This window comes from Bos grunniens, chromosome 27 (genome assembly GCF_055505025.1).
Source record: "Bos grunniens cultivar Pamir isolate PY7600 chromosome 27, Bosgru_T2T1.0, whole genome shotgun sequence".
NCBI lineage: Eukaryota > Metazoa > Chordata > Mammalia > Artiodactyla > Bovidae > Bos > Bos grunniens.
In genome coordinates, this window is record NC_141191.1 from 15,839,733 (window position 1) to 15,865,376 (window position 25,644).

General features: G+C 47.8%; 1 protein-coding gene across 3 annotated transcripts in view; it reads left to right on the plus strand.

Annotated features, from left to right (window-relative positions):
• Positions 1-25,644, plus strand: part of WWC2 (WW and C2 domain containing 2) — a 152,076-nt gene that overhangs the window by 119,788 nt on the left and 6,644 nt on the right. For all 3 annotated transcript variants that reach the window (XM_086379907.1, XM_086379905.1, XM_086379906.1), the window contains 12 exons: positions 39-128; positions 1,237-1,865; positions 4,281-4,410; positions 5,421-5,501; positions 5,594-5,680; positions 7,147-7,339; positions 8,584-8,748; positions 11,500-11,618; positions 13,846-14,044; positions 15,540-15,704; positions 17,869-17,961; positions 24,582-24,824. In XM_086379907.1, the coding sequence (XP_086236033.1) occupies positions 39-128; positions 1,237-1,865; positions 4,281-4,410; positions 5,421-5,501; positions 5,594-5,680; positions 7,147-7,339; positions 8,584-8,748; positions 11,500-11,618; positions 13,846-14,044; positions 15,540-15,704; positions 17,869-17,961; positions 24,582-24,824 (2,194 nt within the window). The remainder of the gene's footprint in view (positions 1-38; positions 129-1,236; positions 1,866-4,280; positions 4,411-5,420; positions 5,502-5,593; positions 5,681-7,146; positions 7,340-8,583; positions 8,749-11,499; positions 11,619-13,845; positions 14,045-15,539; positions 15,705-17,868; positions 17,962-24,581; positions 24,825-25,644) is intronic.

The following is a 25,644-nucleotide window of genomic DNA, read 5'->3' on the forward strand; positions in this document are numbered from 1 at the left end:
AAAATAAATTTATTTCTCTCTCTTTTTTTTTTGTCTAGATTGAAATTGGAAGAGCAAAGGAAAGCGCTGCTACAGAAACTTGAAGAAACTACTAAATTAACTACATGTTTGCATTCACAACTTAAAAAGTAAGCCTGTTTGGTTCTTGAAGGGAAAATTTTTCTTGGCTACCTTCAGGCATGTTGCAATTCTGCTTCAATTACCCCCTCTTTATTTTTGATGACTTAAAAGTAAGAAAATAGTTACACTGGTACAGTTAAAACCTGGATGACCAGATTTAAAGTTGGAGAGACTTGTTTGTTTGCTTTCATGAACCCCAGGGTCCTGTTTGGAAGCTGTTTGCAATGTGTTGGGAAGAAGATATATTTGAATGATCAGGACATACTTAGGAAAATAACACATTTCTCCACATCATCCCTTCTTTTAAAAAGGGAGATTTGCCCTAAAATAGCCACACATTCACTTCCAAAATATACACAGAAAGAGGAAGAAGGGGAGTGAGCCTAGCGGCCTTTGTCTTTAAAAGCTGGCCTTTTCCTCTCTCACAATAAAAGATTTCGTTCTTTAAGTAAAGTTATTGCATTAACCCTTCATACTGTTTACCTCCACACACACACTTTTATATGTTTTTAGTTGCACAGTTGCGTCTGGATATTTATGCAGATAGATTTATCAATAGATGTTTGATCCCTTTTTTAAATTTTTTGTAAACTTTTACACAAGGAGGAGTATTTTTGGTAAGAGTAGGATTGCTCCTTAAAGAGCCTTTAGAGAGCTGGGTTGGAAACGTTCGAGACTGGGCATGGAAACATGTGGTGTGCCAGCAGATGCCCTTACCCGGTCATTGGCCTTGATCTTTGGCATCACTCGGTTCCTTCCTTCTCTGCCGAAGGAGCCAGCAGGGGCTTCCATCCACATCATTGAAGTTTCTTGTTTTGTTTTTGTTTTATTTATTTATTTATTTTGGCTGTGCTGGTTTTCCATTGCTGCGTGGGCTTTTCTCCAGCTGTGGCAAGCAGGGGCCCCTCTCTAGCTGCTGTGCTTGGGCTGCTTGTGGCAGTGGCATCTCTTGTCACTGAGCACAGGCTCCAGGGTGCTGGGCGTCAGTAGCTGCAGCCCCCGGGCTCAGTAGCTGTGGCGCGCAGGCTGCGTGGCTGCTCAGCCTGCGGGGTCTCTGCCGCTGAGCCGCCAGGGAAGCCCACGTCCAGGCTCTCACCGTGCTCCTTCCCCTCCCAGCCTCTCCGCCAGCACGCTGTCCGTGTCCTCCGGAAGCAGCCTGGGCTCCCTGGCCTCCAGCCGGGGGTCCCTGAACACGTCCAGCAGAGGGTCGCTCAACTCCCTCAGCTCCAGCGAGCTCTACTACACCAGCCAGGGCGACCAGCTGGACGCGGATTATCAGTACAAACTGGACTTCCTCCTGCAGGAGAAAGGCGGCTACATGCCTTCCGGCCCCATCACCACCATCCACGAACACGAGGTGGCCAAGTCCCCGAGCCAGCCTGGCCAGAGCGGCTCCGGGGGGGCGGCAGCCGCAGCCGCAGCCCCAGGCCACCCCGCGCCCCTGGCCGAGCCCCCCAAGTCCGTGACATCCCTGTCCTCGAGGTCCTCCCTGTCTTCCCTGTCCCCGCCTGGCTCCCCCTTGGTCTTGGAAGGTGCATTCCCCATGTCTACCCACGGCAGCCCCCTCCACCAGTTCTCTGCTGACTTTGAGGACTGCGAGCTGAGCAGCCACTTTGCAGACATCAGCCTCAGAGAGCATCAGCTGCTGCTGGACCCTGACCCGGGAGGAGCGCCCTCGTCTCTGCTGGACGAGAACAAGGAGCTCGGCGAGTGTGCTCAGGAGCCGCTGTACGAGGGGCCCGCAGGTACACAGAGACCCCGCTCTAAGCTGCCCCTGCCAAACCATCTTAAAGGATGAGGGGAGGTTGCTTTTTCTGTGGGAGCAAGTATTGGTACATGTCCCCCTTCTCTTTCTGCTGCTCTTTTCTCATTTTGGCTTCATTTGGGAAAGAACGTTTATTGCTATAACTTGCACATTTTTTTTTCTCATCAAATACAAATCTCCTTCCGTATTTAATAGATTTAATCGTTAAATGTCCATTATGTCATCTGGAACCCTGCTGTGTCCTGCAGCTGCCTGGGGACATACTTTGTGAACATTCTTCAGGCTTTCAGATAAGGGTCTGTTTCTGAAATAGTGAGGTGGGGAAGAGGACTTTTTTTTTTTTTCAAAGTTGGCCTAAAACAGATTCAAACCAAGGCAATTAACATAGCAGCTAATTAGTACCAAGGTTCAATGTTTAGATTGCTATGGGAATTCTCTATAAATACAGTTTCTGTTTCATGCCAGACTCTCCCTTTCCGTGGAGAGTTAATTTGGAGACAGCGGTCCCAGCCTGCGGTATCGCCCTGCCACCTTCTGGCTGTAGAGCTAGTTGCCATGGGGTTGAGTTCCCACTCCTGCGAGCTCAGAGAGGCAGAAACAGAGGAGGAATCTACTACGCTTTAATTGCTTGCTTTTGCGAGGCCGGAGCTTTTAATACAGCAGATGTGGTTGTAAAGATCCCGGGACGGCATGCACCTTGGTTGGCAGGTGGTCACAGCTATGGTCTGAGGAGCCCGCCCCAAACACGATAAGAAAGAGACTCCAGTGCCCGGGGTGCACACAAAGATGCTAGGTGGTTCGTGTGCCGCTCGCCCGGCAGGTGCCAAAGCTGCAAGTGACGTGTTAACTGAAATAAATAGCCGCAAAGAAAAGGAACACCGAAGCAGTGTTTACACAATGGCTCCAGCAAAGCAGAGACCTGCTGCAGGGCCTCGCGCCTGCCCCCTGGAAGGTGTGCGGTGTGTGGCACTGGGGCCCACCACCCCCCGGAGCCAGCCGGACCTGCACTCGCATCTCAGGGGCCACTCAGTTCCAGCGAGCACGTTGCCCCATCTCTCAGGCTCATTAGTTCCTCACCTGCAAGGTAGGGGCAGCACTGTATCTACCTCGTGGGGTGCTGGGAAGGTTGATGCTCTCATAATGCATCAGAAGCATCAGCCATGCCTGGCGCTTGGTGCGCAGCTCACAGGAGTTAATATCACCCCTGTGACGCTGAGCAATGCAAACTCTGCCAAACCCAGTTCCTACCACAAACCACTGACATCTACGAAAGGAAGATAAAGCAAGAGAGAGGGAAGAAAGAGGAGTGGGTTTTGTGCCTTTCTCCTGTGCTCTGGGCCTAAAGGACCTTACAGTTTCCGAGCATTTCGTCCTGTCCCTGCTGGATGGCGGAAATCAAGAATACCTCCAAAGTCCTTCCGCGGTCAGTCTCTGTCACCGTCAAAGTCAATTTCAGGCTGCTGTGGTTATTCCTGAGGGTAATCAATAAATCATATCATCACCTTCACCACTCGAGAAGGAGGGGTGGGCGGAGAGAAGGCACTCCATCATCAAGGAAGAAGCATTCGCCCTGCCAGAAATAAAAAGGGAAAGGCAGCAATCAATCCAGAATCTAGAGCCTCAAGACTTAAACATCTTAACAAGATGTAAAGTCACGACTCAGAAGGGGGGCGAAATGCATACCAGTGTGGATCCCTGCTCTCCGCTGGCCGAGGATGAAAGCGCTCCATGGGCTTGCAGCTTATTACACAGGAGCGCAGCTTCAGACGAGGCTGCTGGCTCTCCGCAGGACGCCCAGCCATGAATATGAGTCAGAGATAAAAGTTAAGTGGGAGTCAGTGAGGATTCAGTAACTCACAATTTTTAATGGTATTTAGCCAGTGAGGAATTCTGTAAGTCAAAGATGTTTCCCCTTTAACTTCTATTAGAGCAGCAGCTGGGGAGATGGAGACTGGAGAGACGTTTCTTCCATCGAGCACCAGAAGCTGTTATGGAAACTTCTCCAGCACTTGAGGAGGCAGAGAGCTTCTTACCCCCCACCGTGGCATCTGTAGTGATCACAGAGACAAGGGAGGCAGGGGACTCAGGAGAGTGTGTGCCACTGATCCCTCCCCTTAAAATATCCCAGGACCGGGGAACACCAGATTCTTTCCCAAATAATGACCAAAATAACAAGTATCCCAGGATTTTGTAACTCATAGCGCCTGGAATCATCCACTTCTGTTGATTTGAATAGTAACATCCTTGATTCTCAGTGGAAATTTTATTTTGAGTTTCTCAGAACCAAACCATGTGTGTGCCTGCATGTGTGTGTGTGTGTGTGTGTGTGTGTGTGTTAGACTTAACTTTTCCTAAGAAGAAATCCTAATGGTGGCTGTCACTCTGCCCTCCCTAGATGTTGAAAAATCGTTACCAAAAAGAAGAGGAATCCACTTGCCGGGGGAGAAGACCGCCTGCGTGTCGGCTGCGGTCTCGGATGAGTCAGTGGCTGGGGACAGCGGGGTCTACGAAGCGTTCGTGAAACAGTAAGGACCCAGCCCGAGTGGCTGCTGCACGCACGTGGGTTACCGGCTAGGAGGGCCCTGCCCTCCGTTCACTCGCTGCAGCGGGAAGCGCTGTGGGCATTAAAGCAGGGGCAGGCCTGAGAAGGTCTGGGGTGCCGGCAGCATCCCACTGGCAAGGAAGTGAGGAACAGGTTGATGTGCTCATCAGCTGAACCTCTTAGAGATGTAAACACGATTTTTAAAAATTTATTTATTTATTTGTGTCAGGTCTAGGTAGCAGCACAGGGCATCTCCACTGTGGTTTGTGGGCTTCTCTAGCTTCAGCGCCCAGACTTCCATGTAGCTGTGGTGCAAGGGTGTAGTTTCCCTGAGGTGTGTTGATCTGAGTTCTCAGACCAAGGGTCACCGTGTCCCCTGCACACTGGACCACCAGGGAAATCCCGCAAGCTTGATTAACTGGGCACGTCACAGCGGCCGCCCAGTGCCCGTTTGGCGCACGGAGCCTCTCACGTGTGCAGGTCTCAGGCAGCCCAGTCCAGGGTGCGGCACGTCCTGGGGAGCCATGGGAAAGCCAGCCACCAGGCAGGCCTCCCCCTCGGAGCCCAGGTGCAGAGTCCTCCCGACGAGGGGAAGCCAGATATGAAAGAGCGAGCTTGCACTGGGGTCAGGCCCGCGGGCCAGTCCAGGAGTGGCCTTAGTTCAGGTTTTTGTTCAGAATCAGTGAGGGGCAAACAGTTCCCAGGTGGCGCTAGTGGTCAAGAACCCGCCTGCCAATGCAGGGAGATGTAAGAGACGCGAGTTCGATCCCTGGGTTGGGAAGATCCCCTGGAGGCGGGCACGGCAACCCCTCCAGTGTTCTTGCCTGGAGAATCCAATGGGCAGAGGAGCCTGGCGGGCTACAGTCCATGGGGGTCGCAGAAAGTCAGACACCACCGAAGCGACTTAGCACGCACGCAGGCAGACAGCAACCACAGCTCCACGTGTCCCGGTTCGCAACCGTTCACCCATGCCTGCCGTTGCCCCATGCGCAGGCCCAGTGAGGCCGAGGACGTGCCGTACAGCGAGGAGGACGCCGTGGTCATGGAGACGGCCCAGGTGCAGATCGGGCTGAGGTGAGGACGGCTCCGGAAGGGCGGCTTCCCGCCTCCCTGCGCCGGCGAGTGGCCTGTGCCCTGTCTCATCTCATCCGCTTCTCTCTGAATAGATACGACGCAAAAAGGTCAAGTTTCATGGTGACTGTAGCACAACTCCGAAACCTGCATGCCTTCCTGATACCTCACTCTTCAAAAGTGTAAGTAGAATCTGTGGAGAACAAATCGAAGAACTTGAGATTACCGAGTGAGAACTTTACATCTAGCAGCTCATCCAGGTGAAGACACGGGGGAAAATATAGCAGGGCTGGTCATGCCTTCATGAGCTCTAGACAGAGACGAAGAGGGGGTGAGGCGGGCCCACCCCCTCCTTTGGTTTTATGAACGGGGCAGCGAGGTGGGGGCTTAAGGGGGTGGCTCCACACCCCAGGAGCCTGCGTCCCAGCTCTGAGGTTGGGGCTCCCCATCAGTAGTGTTCAGGGATGACTGGCTGATGATTCTTTCGGTGACTTCTCCCTCCTAATTGAAGGCAAAAGGAGAAGGGGGAGACAGAGGATGAGATGGTTGGATGGCATCACCGACTCATTGGATATGAGTTTGAGCAAACTCCGGGAGATAGTGGAGGACAGGGGAGCCTGGCGTGCTGCAGCCCACGGGGTCACAAGGAGTCGGACACGACTCAGGGACTGAACGACAACAGGAAGGCAGAGAAAGACGACTTCTCCCGCTACACCTCCAGCCTTAACGGCTGCGGCCCAGGGCCCACTAGGTTTTTCATGCTGAGTCCCCGTAATCAGCGTCGATACAAACACAGAAAGGCCTTCCTCAGTTCTTCACGTGAACGTATACTTTTTATTGTCGGAGAAGGAAGCTCTTTAGAATATGAAACAGAAAGCCTGGAAATGGGGCAGTGGGGAGGGATTTAATAGGTATTCTGTTTCTGGGAATTTAACAGAATTTAAATACCTCATGTTGTTCATAGGGACTGTGGGTCCTCATGTAATATGCGCTCAGAAAACTCACTTGAAAGTGGTGGTAGAGGTACTGTTTTTGTCAGACTCTTCCTGTGAATTTGACAAAGCATGAAACCGTTTATCATATATGAGACTTCTGAGATGCTAGGCAGTGATTTTTTGAACTGTTAAAAATTCATCTCTCTTAAATCGTCATAACTGTACACTCCTTAGTGTTTCTTTTCCTCTGGAAGGACAAGACGTCCCATCCCTAGAGAATGACCATCAGCATTTCTTGTCTCATGCACAGGACGAGTGTTCTTTGGGACACAGTCACCCGTGTCTAACCCACTTTCGCAGGTCCAGGTGGTGATCACTGTGGAACTGGCCGGACGTGGGCAGGCGGGACGCAAATCCGTCCACTCCTAGGTCTTCATCCCCCTCACTTCCCTGCCGAGGGCCTTTGCTGCAGCTCCAGGGCAGGGGGGCAGGCTCGGCCTGGCATGATCCAGGATGCTGCAGGCACCGGTGTGTTAGGAACAGAGCCTCCGAGCCCCTGGGTATGACGACGATGACCGTGGTGGCCGTGAGCCTGGGGTTGGCGATGAAGTCGGTGTCCCCGGCGCTCCTCCCCCGGGAGGACCGTTCCAGACACCAGTTGCAAAGTCAGGATCGTTGAACCGGTGACTCCATTTCATCCTTGTTCTTTGCAGGTATTTCCGGGTTGCTCTGCTTCCCTCCTCAAGTGACGTCAGCTGTCTGTTTCGAACGAAAGTGCACCCAGCTGCGGAGTCCCTGCTGTTCAGTGATGTATTCAGAGTGGCCATCTCCCAGACAGCCCTGCAGCAGAAGACCCTGAGGGTGGACCTGTGCTCTGTCGGGAAACACCGCAGGGAGGAGTGCCTGGTAGGACCTCTCATTTCGACCTTCAGGTGACACCACTGGATGTGCTGAGAGTCCCTTTCCAGTGGCCATTCTGCCAGCCCCGAACTACTGCCTGTCCGCCCAGTGCCTCCGACACAGCCCAGCAGTGGCTTCATTTTTTTGTCTGAAGTCTTAATCTCTGCTTTCCGTTCTCTTTATTTCGGACCTTTCTGATTTTGCTTAGCAATTATGATCCTCTGTAAAAATCGAGTTCTTTATTTCTAACCTTTGGAACTTGGCCTCTGTTATGACCATCACTGTAGAGTATGCGTATTTATTCCCAATATGAGCCCAGTGCTGGGCACTTTACATACATTATCTCACTCATCCCCTGGACAGTCTTAGGAAAAGGGTATGATGACATTTGCAGATGAGGAACTCCTTAGAGGGGTCATGTGTTCAAGGTCACGCAGCTTGTGAATATGGATAGATATCGAAAGGACATCCCACCCCTAGTTCACTGTTCAGATTTAATTTACGCAGAACAGTGAGTAAAGTTCCCTACTTGAGCACGTTCTCCCAGCGATGGGGGTAGAGCTGGTAGGAAGACCTCAGAATGACTGTTAAGAGCAATAGGACACTTGCACGCCAGCACAGAAGACTTCACACGTCACTGATAGCGGGTTCAGCCCACCACTGGGTACATCAGTACATCCCAGCAGAGCTGCACAGAGTGTTGAGGTACAGGCATCTAGAGGTGTGCCCCGGTTTCAGGAAGCCATGCTGTCTCCAGCTGAAATGCGTGTAGTTCAAGGGTCAGCTGTAACACCAATCAAAAAATGAACACTGGGATTCTTTCAAGGTCCACTTACACACAGATTTTTTTTTTTCCTACCAAATTCATGCCATAATACTACATAATCTGTGGTTAATTGAATCTGAGGCTGTGGAACCTTGAATACAAGGGCCAACTGTAAAGTTACACGTGGATTTTCAACGGCAGAGTGGGGAGTGCTGTCGGCCCCCCTAACCCTCATGGTGTTCAAGAGCCAACTTCATTTTTCTTTTTCAACATTTCTTACTTAGTCACACCTGAAAATATAAGACATCTCCAGGTTTAAAAAAAGAAATCCACCAGTGCTTTGTATCATGAGTATTGCATCTTTTTTTTTCCCTAAAACAAGCTTGTCTAATAATCTTCATTATATTAGAGAGAGCAAATATAGATTGAAACATTTCATTTTCTCTCTCTCTTTTTTTTTCTTGTTTCCTTTCCTTTCACACAGGCGGGAACTCAGATCAGCCTGGCGGACCTACCCTTTTCCAATGGGGTTTTCACTCTGTGGTATAACTTGCTTCCTTCAAAGCAAATGCCCTGCAAGAAGAGAGAAGAGGAGACTGAGGACTCGGTATTTCAACCAAGCCAGCCGCTCGTGGATTCCGTAGACTTGGTGAGTCAAGTCTTACTGAGACACTTAGGTCTGCAGCCCCTCTGAAATTAATCTTTGTGTAGGCTTTGAGGTAGAGGTCAGGGTCGTTTCTTTTTTTTATCCATGTGCTAGCCAATTGACCCAGGATTATTTGTTGAAAATACATCTTTCCTTAACTGCACTGCAGTGCCAGCTTTTATCCTAAGTCAGATGACTTCTGCGTATTAGCCTGTCCCTGAACTTTCTGTTCTGCTCTGTTGGCTTAGTTGTCTATCTCTGTCTACAATACCAGGCTTTTTCAAAATGAAGGCTTTCAAGAATTCATCATTTAGAATGATTTTTTCTGAGGCTATTTATAGATCATTGCTATCAGATTAAGGAAGTTTCCTTCTCTTTCTAGTTTGCTAAGGGTTTTATTATGCATGGATATTGGATTTTATCAAGCATTTTTACTATATCTATCTCCTAAGATGATTACATGGCTGTTTCCTTTTATTTTCTCAATGTAGTGGATTATACATTGATTGACTTTTGAATGCTAAATCTGTTTCAGATTCCTGGAATAAAGCAGACTGAATTGTGTAACTAATACATGTGTTTACATATGTTCTATCGTAAAGAATATTGAGACCTGCTTTATGGCTTAGCAGGTGTTCACTTTTAGTATAAGTCCCACATACTCTTGAAAAGGGTGTATTTTCTGCAGGCCACCTTTGTTGGTTTTGCTTTTCAAATCTTCTGCATTTACTGATTTTTCAATTTGCTTATTTTATCACTGTTTAAAGGTACAGTAAAGTCTCCAGCTTATGCTTATAGATGACTGTTTCTTCTTTTAGTTCTGTTAGTCTTTGCTTTATGTATTTTGCATCCAAGTTATTAGATGAATATAAATTTAGCATCATATTGTATCTTTCTGTTCAACTGACCCTTTTATCTTTATAAAATATCCCTCTTGCTAATAACGCTGATATTAATAATCATATCAGTTTTTTTGGTTAGCATTTGCATGGTTTATCTTTTATTATTCTTTTACTTTCAACCTTTCTGAGTTCTTGTATTTAAAGTGTTTCACTTGTAAGCAGTACTTAGTTGGTTTTGATGTCTTATCCAGTTTTAAAATCTTCTTTTAATTGAAATGTTTATTTACACTTAATGCTATTATTGTTATATTTGGCTTTGAACCTTTCATCTTACTCTTTGTTCCCTTTTAGTCCTTGTTTTTCCCCTTCTTTTGGATTAACCAAGTATTTTTAAACTTAGATTTTTTTCTTCCTTCAGATCATTAATTAGTACTACAGTCTTTTCTTTTTTGCTGTTTCCCTGATGATTACAGCATGCATCCTTATTAGAAACTGCGTTGAATTAATGCTTTTTGCTTTTTTGCAAATGGTACAAAGATTTTTAAAGGCTTTTCTTTTACTTCATGATTCTCTTTCCTCCTCCTGTGCAATTACCGGATATATTTTAGTTACATTTATTTTAAATCCCGCAACACATTATTATCATTGTTTTATTGACAATCAGCATTTATTCCGGTTTCCCCTATACCCTTTAGCCTTTCTTTTCCTTTCTGCATTATTGTGCTTCCAATTCAGGTCATTCGCCTTCTGCCTGGAGAATTTCCTTTAGTGTTTCTTTTAGTACAGGTCTTTTGGCATGTTCTTTCAATTTCATTTGTGAAGGACTCTTTTTCCTGCATATTCAGAATTCTAAGTAAGTGATTATTTCTCTGGACACGTTGAAAACAATGTTTTGTTGTCATCTGGCTTCCACTGATTCTGTTCAGCTGCTGGAGGATAGGCTAATTGTTGATTCTTATAAAGTATTACACCTTTTTTCTTTCACTGCTTGTAAAATTTCCTCTTTTTCTTTGGTTTTCAGCAGTTTCACTCAAATGTGCTCATGTGTTTTTCTGTTTATTTTAAATTCTCCATTGTTTCATCCGTTTTCTTGAACATATTAATTACAAAACTTTTACTTTCTTCTCTAGGTATGTGGATCACCTATGGGTCTGCTTCTTTTGCCAGTCATTCTTCTTGGCTTTCAGTCGTGGGGTTCTGTTTCCAGCGGGGTGCTGGATGTTATGTATGGAGTGCAGAGGATCTGGTGGGTAGCTTCCTCTAGAGATGATCCAGTATCCTTCTGGAAGGCAGATGACAACATGGACAGCTCACCTGGATCACTTGAGGGACCTGAATTATTCTCTTCCTTCCTAGGACCATGAGGCAACTGAAGTATCTGCTTACCGTTCAGCCTCCTAGCAGCTGGTTTTACTTTCTCAGCTTCTCACTCTGCACGTATGTGGCTTAGAGGGTGCAAAGGTCTCGACAGGAATATTGTGCACTTTGCAGTTTATCTTCCCAGACCCCTCATAGGCAGTCTCCCTTGTCCTCAGCTCTGTTTTCATCTCTGCATCCTCCCCTCACTGCCTCAGTCCAGGGCGACCATAGCCTGTCACCTGTGAGCCTCACCACGGCATCGAAACACACCCCCAAGGAGAAGAGTGGCATTACATTTCCTTACATTCCCCTCCTCCCTGGGATCTTCACCCTTGAGTCCTAACTGCCTTTGTTGCTCTTCGTTGCTTTGAAACAGCTGGAGTTTTTTGCTTTTCCTTTTATTGTATTCAGCTTTCATATTTGTTCTCAGCGAAAGAAGTGAGTCTCGTACTTCCTTCTCCTCCACAACTAGAGCCCAAGTCCCCATCTGATAACGTTTTAAATCATTTCTGAAGTTTACGGTGTTAATGGCCCTACGTTGTACCTTCTCCAGGATGCAGTGTCAGCCTTACTTGCAAGAACATCAGCTGAGCTCTTGGCCGTGGAACAAGAATTAGCACAAGAAAAAGAACCAGGGCAGGAAGAAGAGCACAGAGGTCCAGATGGAGATTGGTAAATAAGAGTTCTTTCATTCTGCTCCTGGCATCTCAAAGACGGTGTGTTTAGTTTCTCAGAAGACACTTTGAGGGACACCTTCTTGGGTTTAGATCTTGTTCTGGAATTAATAGAAAATAACGCAGCTTCAAGGAGTGGCCCTAGGAAAAGCCACTCCTTGGTGTTAGAGAGTTGAAAAAGTAATGATGAGACCGTAGACAAAGTTACTAACATGTGAGCAAGATTCTTACCTCAGTAATTTTGACACTACTTTCTGAACTTTTCTTGTTTATTTGTTTAAAGTCTAAACTATTTTGAAAAACATGATAGTTTATTACAGAGTCATAGATAAATTTAAACGCAGACTCTTTTTCTGTAAACTACTGGAGGCACCATTTAGGTGCTGGTAGTTCAAGACAGATTTTTAGAAAACAGCTTCTGAGTGGTTACTTTTCTGTTTGTGTAACTATTCACCTTCTTTTACTGTTCCCTTCTTACTTTTCATACCTTGATTTTTTTATTTTTTTTAAAGAAAAAAAGGTTATTACAGCGTTTATCTAGATACATATACGTATAAAGAACTGTATTTCCAAGTTTGCACTGTTTTCTCTAAAAAACATATTTTAGTGAAAGTGTCAGTTTTTTTTAGTACATATGTAAAATCATTTGAACTCATTTTGTGTGTATTGTTACACTGTTATGTTTGAACTACTGTCAACATATATTTGCATATACATACATATACAGCAGCATTTGTGTGTGTGTGTGTATACAAGAGTTTCTACAAACTTGGAGTAACAAGATGTAAATAACAAAATTGTGGATATTTGGAAGCAGAAGCTTACTACAGCGACATAAAAAGGTACAGAGATACCTTGTTCTTATCAAAAGTCCTTTATAGTGAATAAAAATCAGAGCACAGCAAAAAAAAGTAAGTACGAGAGTGATGATGAGGTTCATCGTATCTTTAAATACCTTGCATACATAAAGTACAACTTGTTTCACACATATTTCAACAAAATACACTTAGAGAGTCTTCCCTGGCGGTCCAGTGGCTGAGACTCCATGCTCCCAATGCAGGGAGCTTAGGTTCGACCCCTGGTCAGAGAGCTAGGTCCCACAGGCTGCCGCTGAAGGTCGTGCATGCCGCGACAAAGACCGAAAACCCCACGTGCTGCAGCTGGAACCCGGCGCAGCCAGAAAAGTAAATATTTTTTAAAATACACTGAGACTGCAACCTCAGGGAACTGATGACTTATAGTCCTCATTGCTAGCTCCCCCACATTCATTTCATGACCAACTGTTTAACAACTAGTCTGTTCCAATTTGTCGACATATCACTGATCACAGTTAAAGCTTGACCTTTAGTTATCAGTGGAAACAGTGTTCCCATACCAAGAACATGAAACTCCACAAAGAATGAGATATTCTTCCCCATCCGGAGACTCTTTGCTTTCCTGTCAGATCAGTTTATACAGAATATGAACCCTATTTGTTTTCCGGAGCCTAACTTTTAGTGCCACCCAAGCCCAGGTAGTGGCTTTTGTTAAAGACAAGATCACAGACCATTCAGAGTCTTCTGTTATCCGAGTGGTTAAGACTCTTCTATCCAGGGTTCCACCTTTGCTACACTGTAAGCATGGTTGATTGGAGAAGGAAATGGCAACCCACTCCAGTATTCTTGCCTGGAGAATCCCATGGACAGAAGAGCCTGGCGGGCTACAGTCCACCGGGTCGCAAAGAGTCGGACACGACTGAGCGACTTCACATCACATCACAAGCATGGTTGATAGTGGATATTTTTATTCACTCTTAGCAGAGTTGCTCTAGTCTGTGGTTTGATTAATTGTATAATAAATGAACAACTGACACCAAGTTATAGTAGAGCGAGTGTCAATATTTTTAAATGGTGGGTTAAACTTTGTATGTGATCTTTTAGCATATTTAGCATAATTTAGGACCGAAGTGACTTAGCAGCAGCAGCAGCAGAAATTATATCAAGTTTCATGAATTTCACTTTTTGGTTTTTTTTTAATGGTGATTTTACTGCAGATTGCTGGAGAGTAAGGTGTTGACTTTATTTTTCATGAGCATTTTAGTAAAAGTTCCAGCCAGAGAACTGGCTTGCATCGTGATGCGTGAGTCTGTTCGTGACCCAGAGGAAGGGTTAACGTGCCCAGGTAACACTGATCACATAGCACATCTGGTTGACCCTAAACGGGGTCGTGTTCTGTTTCACCCATAGGTTGGCCATGCTGAGAGAGGCCTCAGATGAAATTGTGGCCAAGGAAGGGGCTGAAGTGAAATTGGCGGAGGGCAGTCGCTGTGTGGAAGACGCAAGCTCCTGCCCAAGTGTGCCCAAGATGAGTGAGGACACAAGTAGGAAAGACAGCAGCTGTGCCAGTGACCTTGGGACGCAGCCCCCCTCAGGAACACTGGCCCTGGTGAGCGTTGCCGACCGCTCCCTCCTAAAGCAGTCTCCTAGAGGCACCACGGAGTCCAGGCTTGTCTCTGTGCATAATTCATGTTAGGATTTTTGTGCCAAAGCTGATCAAGATGAGTGTTTGTGGGAACAGACCACAAGAAGCATTATAAATGCCTCAACATTTTCAAGTGGGCCCCAAATATTCATTCTCTGCTTAAATTTCATAAAAGAAGATAAACAGTGCTGTTTAGCTCTCTGTGAGTGTTCTGTGAATATTTACTGAAAGTGTTTTCAGGATTTCCTGGAAAACTCCAGGATGCCTGCTTAGTTGTTTTACGTTTCATAAATGTTATGAGTCTGTTTCAGTCTCAAACGTGAAGTGAGCGTGTGAAGCCCGTTTTGGTTAGATGGGGTTCTCACTGAAACCAGTCCCAGAAGGGGCAGGTGACCTGATTGTGTGCGGTTGCCAGGCCCGTTAACCAGGTGGTTTTGCTGGTTAGTGAGGGATGCGGGGGCTTGCCTGGTGGTGCAGTGGTAAAGAATCTTCCTGCAACGCAGGAGACGAGGGTTCGATCCTGGGTCAGGGAGAGCCCCAGGAGAAGGAAATGGCAACCCACTCCAGGATTCTTGCCTGGGTCGTACCATGGACAGAGGAGCCTGGCGGACTACAGCCAATGGGGCACCAGGAGTCAAACCCAACTTAGTGACTGAACAAAGAGACATGTTGAGACTGCCAGACTGCCATCTCCAAAGGGGGGAAGCCATTTTCAAGGTTTGAGGGTGCCAACCACTGTGAGAGTTTTAAAAATTCCAATTTATTTCTGATTAAAAACAGTACTAACCCTGACTGAACACTTCATGTGTGTGAGTACATTCGGCCCTCAGTGTCCATGGTCTCTGCATCCGTGGATTCAACCAACCATGGATCTGACTCAGCAACCTGCAGATAGTAACCGTGGTCCATGAGTAGCTGACCGCGATGATGGGGAACCCCAGATGGGGAGGCCAGCCATGGGACCTGAGCATCCACGGAGCTCAGTGTGCTGGAACCCCACCGCCACGGAGACCCATGATGGCTGTATATATAAATTTGTATTCTGTGCAAACCAGAGGTTTAACTAGTGTATTTCCATCTTCCTGTGTTTAACTACTTTTATCATTTATTCAGCAAAAAAAACTAACCATGAGGTTGAGTACTGTTTAATGATGAAGCATTCTCAAATCAGACTCTTTGTAGAAGCACATTACCCCTCTGTAAACCAAGGCTTCATTATTTTGGGCCTGAACTATTAGAGGGGGCCCCGCCATTCCATTTATGGGTGACCTTGTTGGACAAATACGATCCTACCCACTGAGGATGACTTCCCAGAAACTAATAGAAAACCACCTTCACGTCTGGAGAAAGGCCCTGGTGCTCCCTGGGTCTCTTGTAAGCTGTTCCTTCCACACTCAGGAGAGGAGCACCCCATGCTCCCCTCTCACCACCCCTGACAGATCGCCGACCTCTCTTCCAGGTTGATAAAGAGACAAACACCGACGAGGCCAGCGGTGCCAGCATGGTTGTACGCCCCAAAGACCACAGCAGCCTGAGCGCACGCCAGCGCCCCTTCATGAGGAGCAGCGTGATCGTGCGCTCGCAGACCTTCTCCCCTGGGGAGCGCAGCCAGTACGTGTGCAGGGTAAGGCTCTGCGGGGTCAGAGGCCTAGGGGTCAGGAGTCTGTGGGGTCAGGAGTCTGTGGGGTCAGGGGTCTTCGAGGGCAGGGGTCTGCAGGATCAGGGATCTTTGAGGTCAGGGGCCTAGGGGGTCAGGGGCCTAAGGAGTCATTGGTCTGAGGGGTCAGGAGTCTGTGGGGTCAGGGGTCTTCGAGGTCAGGGGTCTGCAGGATCAGGGATCTTTGAGGTCAGGGGCCTACGAGGTCAGGGGCCTGGGGGTAAGGCTCTGCGGGGTCAGGGGTCTGCGGGGTGACGGCTCTGCGGGGTCAGGAATCTGTGGGGTCAGGGGCCTATGAGGTCAGGGGTCTGCAGGGTAAGGCTCTGTAGGGTCAGGGATCTGTGGGGTCAGGAGTCCATGGGGTCAGGGGTCTGTGGGGTGAGGCTCTGCAGGCTCAGGGGTCTGCGGGGTCAGGGTCCGTGGGGTCAGGGGTCTGTGGTGTCAGGGGTCCACAGGGTCAGGGGTCCGCGGGATCAAGGGTCCGCAGGGCAGGTCGTTTCTCGGGAGCTGCCACATCCACCCCCTGCCCCCGGGGTGGCCCAGCAGTGACAATAGACTGGGCCACGGGCGTCTTCAAATTCGAATTAGGGGGAGCCTGGTGGGCTGCCGTCTGTGGGGTCGCACAGAGTCGGACATGACTGAAGCGACTTAGCAGCAGCAGCAGCAGCAATGACTAGAAATGCCAGAAAATATACATGAAATATCACACTCCCAATCATTCTTTTTAGTGTGGGTTGTGGAATTTTTTCCTTTCCTTTCTTTTCCCACATTTACCATCTCTTCGTTTCTACTGCCTTTGATCTGTCAAATAACTGACCTTAAGGGCCTGGCTGCTCAGTCTGTCTGGACCCCAGTGTGTATTCAAAACCTTCAGTGACGTGAGAGTTACGGTGGCTGGTGTATTTCGGCAGTGTATCATGCCTGCTTCAAACCATGTTGGTCCTGCCAAATTAAAAATAGTGAATTGCGTTTCAGAACAAAAATCGCCTTCATTGATGCCTCCAAACAGATTCATAGTTCTGTGGAGAGAATTGTGTGATATATATCAGTTTATCACATTCTAGTTCCATAAGTATTTGTAATTTATAGTAATTTAGTTTTGACATTACAAAGTGGGTTAGAAAATACTTAGAAAATTCTAAATTTATCCATTCAGTTCAACAAACATTTTTATTAAGCACCTGCTATTTATTAAGCATAACTTCAGATACTTGGGACTCATCCATGAACCAAAGACCCAGAGCTCTGCCCTTGCAAGGCTTTCGTTCTTATGAGTTGAGCCAAACAGTAAACATGATGAATAACCTCTGACGTCTCTGGGTGAGGCCCAGTGCTATGGAAAACTGTAGAGCAAGGTAAGAAGGGTTAGGATGTTGAGGATGAAGCTTGCAAATTGAAGCAGGGTTGAGAACAGACATCCCTGAAAGGTGACATTTCAGCAAAGACCTGAAGCAGGTGAGGCAGTGGAGATGGACCCCCTGGGTGAGGGTGTCCTTGATGCCGTGACTTCACTCTGATCCTGAGCTCTGTGCTTCACACAAACTTTTCTTCTAAAGAATGGATGATGCATATTAGCTAACAATTCAAAGGATAATTTCATTTCAAAATGTATGTAATTATCTTAACACATAACTTCTTATAACTAAAATCAAAAGGTAATTATTTAAGAAAATTAGAAAAGCATCAAATGGGGAAAAACTCGTTTGAGGAGGATTTTCTTAAAGAAATAAACTGTGGAGAAGGAAATAGCAACCCACTCCAGTATTCTTGCCTGGAGAATCCCATGGACAGAGGAGCCTGGGGGGCTACAGTCCATGGGGTCGCAAAGAGTCGGACACGACTGAAGCGACTTAGCACACACACACGGGTGATGTCACTGATCCTCAGAACACACTTTTGAGTTGCAAGGTCATAACCCTGTGTTAAAAGAGAAAAAAAAGACAAACTAGTAACTATGTTCTCTCTATGATCAAGTTCTCAGTTCTAGACTTCCTCTAACACAGGGTGATGCACTGATTTCTTTCTTTCTTTCTTTTTTTTTTTTATTTATTTTTTTTTAATTTTTTATTTTTATTTTTTTATTTTTTATTTTTTTTATTTTTTATTTTTTTTTTAAATCCTTTGTTGCCAGTTAAATCGAAGTGACAGCGACAGTTCAACACTGGCTAAAAAATCACTGTTTGTGAGGAACTCCACCGAACGTCGAAGTTTGAGAGTCAAGAGGGTATGTAGTCCATCGTTGGCATCCCAAGGTCGCAGACCACCCTGAGTCGAGCGTGTCAGACTCAGAACCCCAGGGCCTCGGGGCATCCTTGCTCCGTGCTCCTGGGCTGTGGGTTGAAGCCACTGTAATCGTGGAGACACAAACGCAGTGTCTGTTCCAGAGAAGGATGAGTTAGAGACCGCTCATTCATCGCTGGGGTAGAACCTGTGATAGCAAAGGACAGATTCGGTATGAAGCATGGACGGAGAAAAGGCTGCTGGGAATTGGGGGCGTCTTGGCCACTGGGGGTTGGGGGCGGCTTGCTTTGGAGCAGCTGTGGGGAGAGTATAACACCTGGTACCTTGTGTGAAGGGCAGACTTCCTGGTAAAGGAGCACGTAAAGGAGTCGTCCTGGTTTCAGCAGCTTGCTTAGAAGACAGATCTTTTCAGAAGGCTAAGATCAATGTAGATGGAAAAGCTCAAGTCAGGTTTTCCTGGAAGCCAGAGATCTCTGGATAAGAGCGCAATGGCGACTCTGGGCGAATATTTAAATAATATGGTTGGAGGGTTCAGAATATTCCTGTTCACTTACCAGCAGCTGAAATGCTAATGGAAAATTTTCGTTTGCTAATCTTTTGTTTTGTGCTGATTTCTGAAGCTGCTTTGTATCGGCTTAGAGTGTCTTGCTCAGTGGGAATGCAGCTCTGTGTGAGCTAAGCCATGCAGTGAGCTCACCTTGTCGGGAGAATCAGAAAGCCTTCATGGGGAAGGTCTCTGGCCTTCGGACAACAATCTCAAAAGAAGGTGGTAGCTTTGTTGGGGTAATGGGGCAGGATGCTGGGTGCTGTCGGTAGGTAGCCTGACATGGCACAGGGCCCGGAAACACATTCTGAGAAGGAGTGACCCTGCTCAGCCAGAGCTTGGGCCCGGTGGACCGGAGTGAAGACTGGAGGGCATGGTGAATCATTTGCCTTCACCAGCGACCCCGGTTTAATGCCTCTGGGCAAAGTGCAGTGACTGGTTAACACTGAGCTTCCTGGTTTAGCTTCCTAGTTACTTGATGGTCATAAGCACATTTCTTTTTTCCAAAGGTAAATATGCAAGCATTGATTTAACCTCAGCATTTTCAGGACATTTTAAAGTATAGCTGTTTCAGGTTACCAAACTTAATGCTTTAAAAGCACCTCTAGTTTCAACTAGAATGAAAATTATTTTCCACTCCTTCCTAAGTCTCCTGCACTTTTTTTAAAACACTTTTTTATTTTGGATGGGGCATAGCCAATTAACAATGTTGTGGTAGTTTCAGGTGAACTATGAAGGGACTCAGTCGTACATATTCATGTATCCATTCTCCCCCAAACTCCCCTCCTGTCCAGGCTGCCACATAACACTGAGCAGAGTCCCTTTTGCTAAACGGTAGGTCCTTGTTGGTTTTCCATTTTAAATATAACAGGCAACCATAAATTCATTCTCTAAGTCTGTGAGCCTCTTTCTGTTTTGTAAGTTCATTTGTATCATTTTTTTTAGAATCCACATATAAGGGATGTCATACGATATGTCTTCTTCCCTGTCTGACTTACGTCACTCAGTATGACAACCTCTATGTCCATCCATGTCGCTTCAGATGGCATTGTTTCATTCTTTTTAATGGCTGAGTACTATTCCACGGTAATAAATGTACCACGTCTTCTGTAGCCATTCCTCTGTCGATGGACATTTAGGTTACTCCCACGTCTTGTCTACTGTAAACAGCACTGCAGTGAACATTAGGGTGCGTATATCCTTTCAGATCATGTTTTTCTCCAGATATATGCCCAGGAGTGGGATTGCAAGGCCTCTGCACTTTTAAAAACATACTTTCAGAGAACGATAACACTCTTCAGAGAACTTTTAACCAGAAGTGTTTTATGAATTGAGTGAAGCTCAAAAACAGTGGGGTTACTGATAAACCTTAGTTCCTAGAACTTCTTGAACCAGATAAAGGTTAATCCTGAAACGTCATTTAGGAGATCATTGTTGATAGCTTTTAAAGTGAGCAGGTGGAGTCTAGTAGATGCGAATAAGGAAGAGTTCTGATGTAGGAGTTACAGCCCGAGACGTGAAGGGAGCTGAAGGGAGCGGGGCGGGCGTCCTGGCTGGGAAGGCGGGGACCCCACGTGAGACACAGGGTTGGGGGGCCCGTCCGCACACCCCTTCGCAGCTCAGCGACACCACTCTGACAGCCTGAGAGCAGTCGCGGTGGGGTCATGGACACCAGGGAGATGGGCAGAGCTTACACACAAGCACGCCCTCGGTTACACACTCACCAGCAGGCTGTGCACATGGGATTCTTTACAAAGCCCCCACATGCCTGACAGCTAGGAAGGGTTTCTGGTCTGAAACAGTGAGTAATGCAGTCAAAGAGGGTGTGTGTCCAGATGATTCTGCTGTTTGTTAGAGTAGAGGTTGAATAAAGGGAAAGCTAATAAGATGCCGAAGCTTCAGTACTCTAGCCATCTGATGCAAAGACCGGACTCATTAGAAATGACCCTGATGCTGGGAAAGATTGAGGGCAGGAGGAGAAGGGGGTGACAGAGGATGAGATCATTGTATAACATCACCAAATCAATGGACATGAATCTGAGCAAACTCTGAGAGATAGTGAAGGACAGGGAAGCCTGGTGTGCTGCAGTCCATGGGGTCACAGAGTCAGACACGACTGAGCAGCTGAACAGCAACAGTAGTAAGAGCAGCAGAGAACGTTCCAGCAGGATACATTGGGCGGAGAAGGGGAATCAGAGGAGACAATGAGCGCTATTCAGGTCTGGGCGACAGCTCTGAAACAAGAAGAGGGACGGACGGACCTCTCCCTCCTGTCTGTCATGAGCACTGTCGTCATGCCAACCCTCCCAGCTGGGATACCTGTCAAACCTGAGTCCTTCTCTCTTGTATCAGGCGGTACCCGTTTTCATGAGTAGTAATCCCTTTTTTCCATCCCCACTGCCAACAGTCTAGGCAGGAAACACCCATCTCATCTCCCTCCGCCCCAGCAGTCCCGCCCACCCTGTCTGAACACCTTTCCTCATGCGGGTGTGACCCAGCCCCGAGCATCCCTCCCTGCCATCCTTCCTGTGACACTGTCTCACGGTTATCTATTGTTTACTATCTCGTGGAAGTTGCTCAGTCAACTTTTTGCGACCCCCATGGACTATACAGTCTATGGAATTCTCTAGGCCAGAATACTGGAGTGGGTAGCCTAACCCTTCTCCAGAGGATCTTCCCAACCCAGGAATCAAACCAGGCTCTCCTGAATTGCAGGCAGTTTCTTTACCAACTGAGCTATCAGGGAAGCCCTGTATCTATGGTTTTCTATTGTTTACTGTCTCATATTGAGAGGGTAACAGGCAGGAAGGCCAGGGGTCTCCAAAAGCTTCCGCGAAACTCAAGCTCTCGAGTCTGGAGTCAGTGTCTGTCCCAAGACATACATTGGATCTCTTCAAGTAAGCTCATAAAGTTAGTCCCTTAAAGGCTTCTGTGTACTTTTTGGATCTTCTCGATAGTCTCGACCGCAATTGGTACTGTTTGAATTTCTACCAAGACTGAGGCAAGCCCTCCTGGAAGGGTGCCCTGACTCAGCCTGTTCAGTTGGGAGCCCCAGATACAGGGGCAAAGTAAGAGGATAGGAGGGAGCTGACGGTTTCCACCCAAATCTGCACCCTTAGGACACAAGTCTGGCACGTCTCACAGAAAGATAAAGAGCAACCTATATGGCACTTCTACCCATTTCTTGTTTTCTATGGAACTGGTCTAGTTGTGAAACAGTATCATTAAGAAACCGTTCAACTGGCCAGTGTTCCCCATCTTTCAAAGGATACCCGGCCATTCAGTATCACAGAAGATCAGGCATGTCTTTTTAAACTCTGGGGATCAAACTTGTCCCGGCTCTTTTTTAAAAAAAAAAATACATTGTAAAGGAGTGGTTCTGGAACTGCTAGCTCCCGTCTGTAAGAGAGAAAAAAGCAGCATCCACAGCCATGGCTTTTTTCAACCAGAAGCGTCCTTCCCTGCTCTAGATGGGGGTGTAGACAGACTCTCCACCGAAGCTTTCCTTCTCTGGTCGGACATAGTCTGTCCGTTACCAACGCAGGCATCTTACTCTTCCCTCCCGGTTCTACCACCGAGGCGGGGTGGAGATGCGCCAGGGGTAGACCTGATGGCATCCCAGACTGACTTAGTTCCCCACCACCAAGACCTCGGTGTGATTTGCCTTCTTCCCTGATGCCACCCGGGGTGGAGCAGAGTAGTTTTCCCAGAATGTTTGCCAAGCTAGGACTCCTAGGGGAAGCATCCGTCTTTATGTGCCTCTGCGCATTCCTGAGTACAGTCCTGACCGCAGTAGAAGCAGAGAGTCATAGAGGGATGAACGACAATCAGGACGTCCCTTCTGAGTGTCTCCATGCCAGGATATGTGATAGCAAAAGAGGTGGTGGAGGGCTGGCCAGCAAGGAAAAAGTGATTTTTGTCCTTGAGCTATTAGGGCCAATCCTTCCAGTTCATTTCCACAGATTCCACAAAAGGAGTATCTAGGGAGTTGAGACAAAAGCCACCAGAGAACCTCCTCTGGTCTGCTAAGAGCTAGCACTACCAGAGGAAGAAGCCCACTGCACTTCCAATCTGACCAGATCCTGCGATTCCCATTCTGTGTCCTCAAAGACCAGCAGTGCTTCTATCCACATAGATAGGAAACACAGCCGTGACAAAGACTCGCTTTCAGGTCGCTGGCCCCTGAGTCCGGCAGCCAGGAGAGTGACCTCTAGCCTGAGAGACGTTCCTGGAGCTGGAGTTCGCCTTACTCCCAAATGTGCTCCTGTAACTTTCGGCTCCTAGCAAGGCTAGGCGCTTCCATGACTATCAAGCTTAGGGTCTAAGTAAAAGTACATAGTAATGGCGTGAATCACAATCCACTGAAAGTCTGTGATCCAGCAGATTATGTTAGTAGTTCTGATTCCCCACGCAATTACAAAGTGGTCCAAGAGACCAGGAAAAGGTGACCAAGGAAGGAAAGTTCGGTGCACACGCTTTGCCCATCTCTGGCCGCTCTCCTCACAGGGACCTTGGGTGTTTCTTGGCATTGGCAGATCGGTATAAACCCCGACAAGACTTCCCTTTTGGGGGCTGCCTTCAGTCATTACGAGGCACCACGAAACCGCAGAGCAGGGCTCATCACTTGCTTGGCGCAGGGCGTGTCATTCATTCACACAAGCACGCCGTAGAGTTAGTAAAGTGGAAAACGTGCATACTGAGAAAGCAGAGGCTAGAGCTCTGAGAGCTCTTCCCTTGTCCTGAAGATCCCAGATGAGCCCCCAAGATGATAGCCAAACAATGTCGGATTCGTGATCTCCGAAGAAGATTTAACTCCGGGACCAGGCTTGATCACTCAAGAGTTTTTGTATAGCAGAGTTTTATTAAAGTAAAAAAAGCAACAGAGAAAGCTTCTGACACAGACATCAGAAGGGGGACGAGAGTGCCCCTTAGCTAGTGTTAGCAAGGGAGTTACGTACTTTTTAAATTAGTTATTACAATAAATCAAAACAATGTCTCGAGGTTGTAAAGATCTTACTAGCTGTGGCGGATTCATTTTGATATTTGGCAAAACTAATACAATTATGTAAAGTTTAAAAATAAAATAAAATTTAAAAAAAAATAAATAAAGATCTTACTAGACCCACTCCCATAATTTACATTTTAAGATAATAGGATTAGCCAGAAGGTTTTCAGGAAGGAGAAACTGTCCTCAAGCAGGATACATTGTTGTTATATAATCCTTAGTATAGAGTTTAAACTGAGTTGTTTGTTGTGTAATCATCAGTTGGGGGCTTAAAGAAAAAAAACTTTATGTGACTAAGACTAAGAAATGTAGGGGAAACAAAAAGAAGTTTGTCCTTTCCTCCTCCTTGAGAATTCCAGACCCCTATCTCCATTTTGAGAGCCACAGACCCTTTTCTCCTCCTTGGGACCCGGACTTCTTATCAACCTGCCTAGGAATTGACTCTCTCAGCATCATCCTCTAAACCAATTCCTCAAGGTCAGAAATCATGTCTTCTCCTCCTAGTGTTTGTTTTGCCTACAGACCCCCAGCAGGTGTCTCACTCATACACAGTCAGTGATTATTTCTTGATAAGCGGATAAGCTTGGCCCCAGAAGGAACACAGTGACTCAGGGGCGAGAGTGGGTGTCAGACGACGGGAAGTAAGGTAGGAAGAGTCGAAGGACGTTGGTTAGAGGAGGGCATCCAGACCCTAGCTCCGCTGAGCCGCATATACAGAAGTGATGGACAAAGGCGTGCGCTGCGGGGACAGAGGTGCGTGCCTGACTCGGAGTCAGTTCCTCACGATGTGTCTGCGGTCTGCAGAGGGCAGCTCTGGGCAGTCAGCTGGTCAGGCTGAGCTAGGCTGCACCCTGGTTGCAACTCCAGAGACTCTCTGCTGTTCAGGGCAGTACAGGCTCATTCGCCTTGGCCGCGCGTGCTCCAGGGTGGGTGGTGCCTGGTTTCTGTCTCCCTGGGGACCGGGCCACCACCCCTTGCCCTCAGGAGCCCGGAGCCCTCCCATCCAGGGACCGCCGCTGCAGCGGGGCTGTCCTGTCGTGCTCTAACCCCGCAGGCGGTGTGCCAGCCGGTCCTCCGGAGGGCAGCGCCCGAGTGCCCCGTGCGGACCTCCCTGGACCTGGAGTTGGACCTGCAGGCCTCCTTGACCCGGCAGAGTCGCCTCAACGATGAGCTGCAGGCCCTTAGGGGCCTGAGGCAGAAGCTCGAGGACCTGAAGGCCCAGGGCGAGACGGACCTGCCGCCGGGCATGCTGGACGACGAGCGCTTCCAGAAGCTCCTGAGACAGGCGGGGAAGCAGGTACACGCACCCCAAAGCCTCTTCCCAGCGGAAGGTGCCAGCCTGCACCCCCAGCACCCCACTCAGATCCTCACACCCAGCATGTCCGTTCCCATCGTGTTTCTCCTGCCCAGTGGCAGCCGTGGCATCAGACCGTAGAGAGGAAAGAGCCACAGCACACCGTGCATCTCTGCCCTTTGGAGAAGGGTCTGACTCCCCTGAATACAGATGCTTTTTCATCTCTGCATTTACCAGCTCTGTGTACAGGCAGGTCACCTGAGTCATGAGCTTTTCTTTCCTGTCTCTGAAGTTTGCTGTCCCCGGCTAGAGACTGTGTCCACTGTGTGCCTTGCATTCTGGCCATGGAGGTCGGTGAGAACCACTGGCCTGTCTCCTGCTTGCTCTGCAACCCCACCTCCACTCCTTACACATACAGGGACACCCCAGTGCACACTCCGACGTGCACACACACCCCTGCCCTTGACATCCACCTGTCCCCTGCAGTTGGGGATTTGTGGGGTTTTCGGCACTGTAGCTGTAAAGTGCCTAGCGGTGAGAGAAGAGCCTGCCAGTTGTCATAAGAGATACGGCTCCCGGGGAAGCCGTGAACAGAAGCCACAACAAAGCCTTCCTTGTCCGGAGAGCCACCGAGCCTGTGTTACCTTCCTCCTTTATGGCGGGAAGTCTGTTTTGCAGCTCAGAATAAAAGGGGAATCAGAGTCAGTGTCCTCTTGCACCATACAAGCCCTGTAGGAGGCAGAGCGAGGAGCCAGAACTGTAAATCATCGAGGATCATGTTCCCGCTCTGCCCAGCTCCTTAACGTGACTGGGACTAAATCAC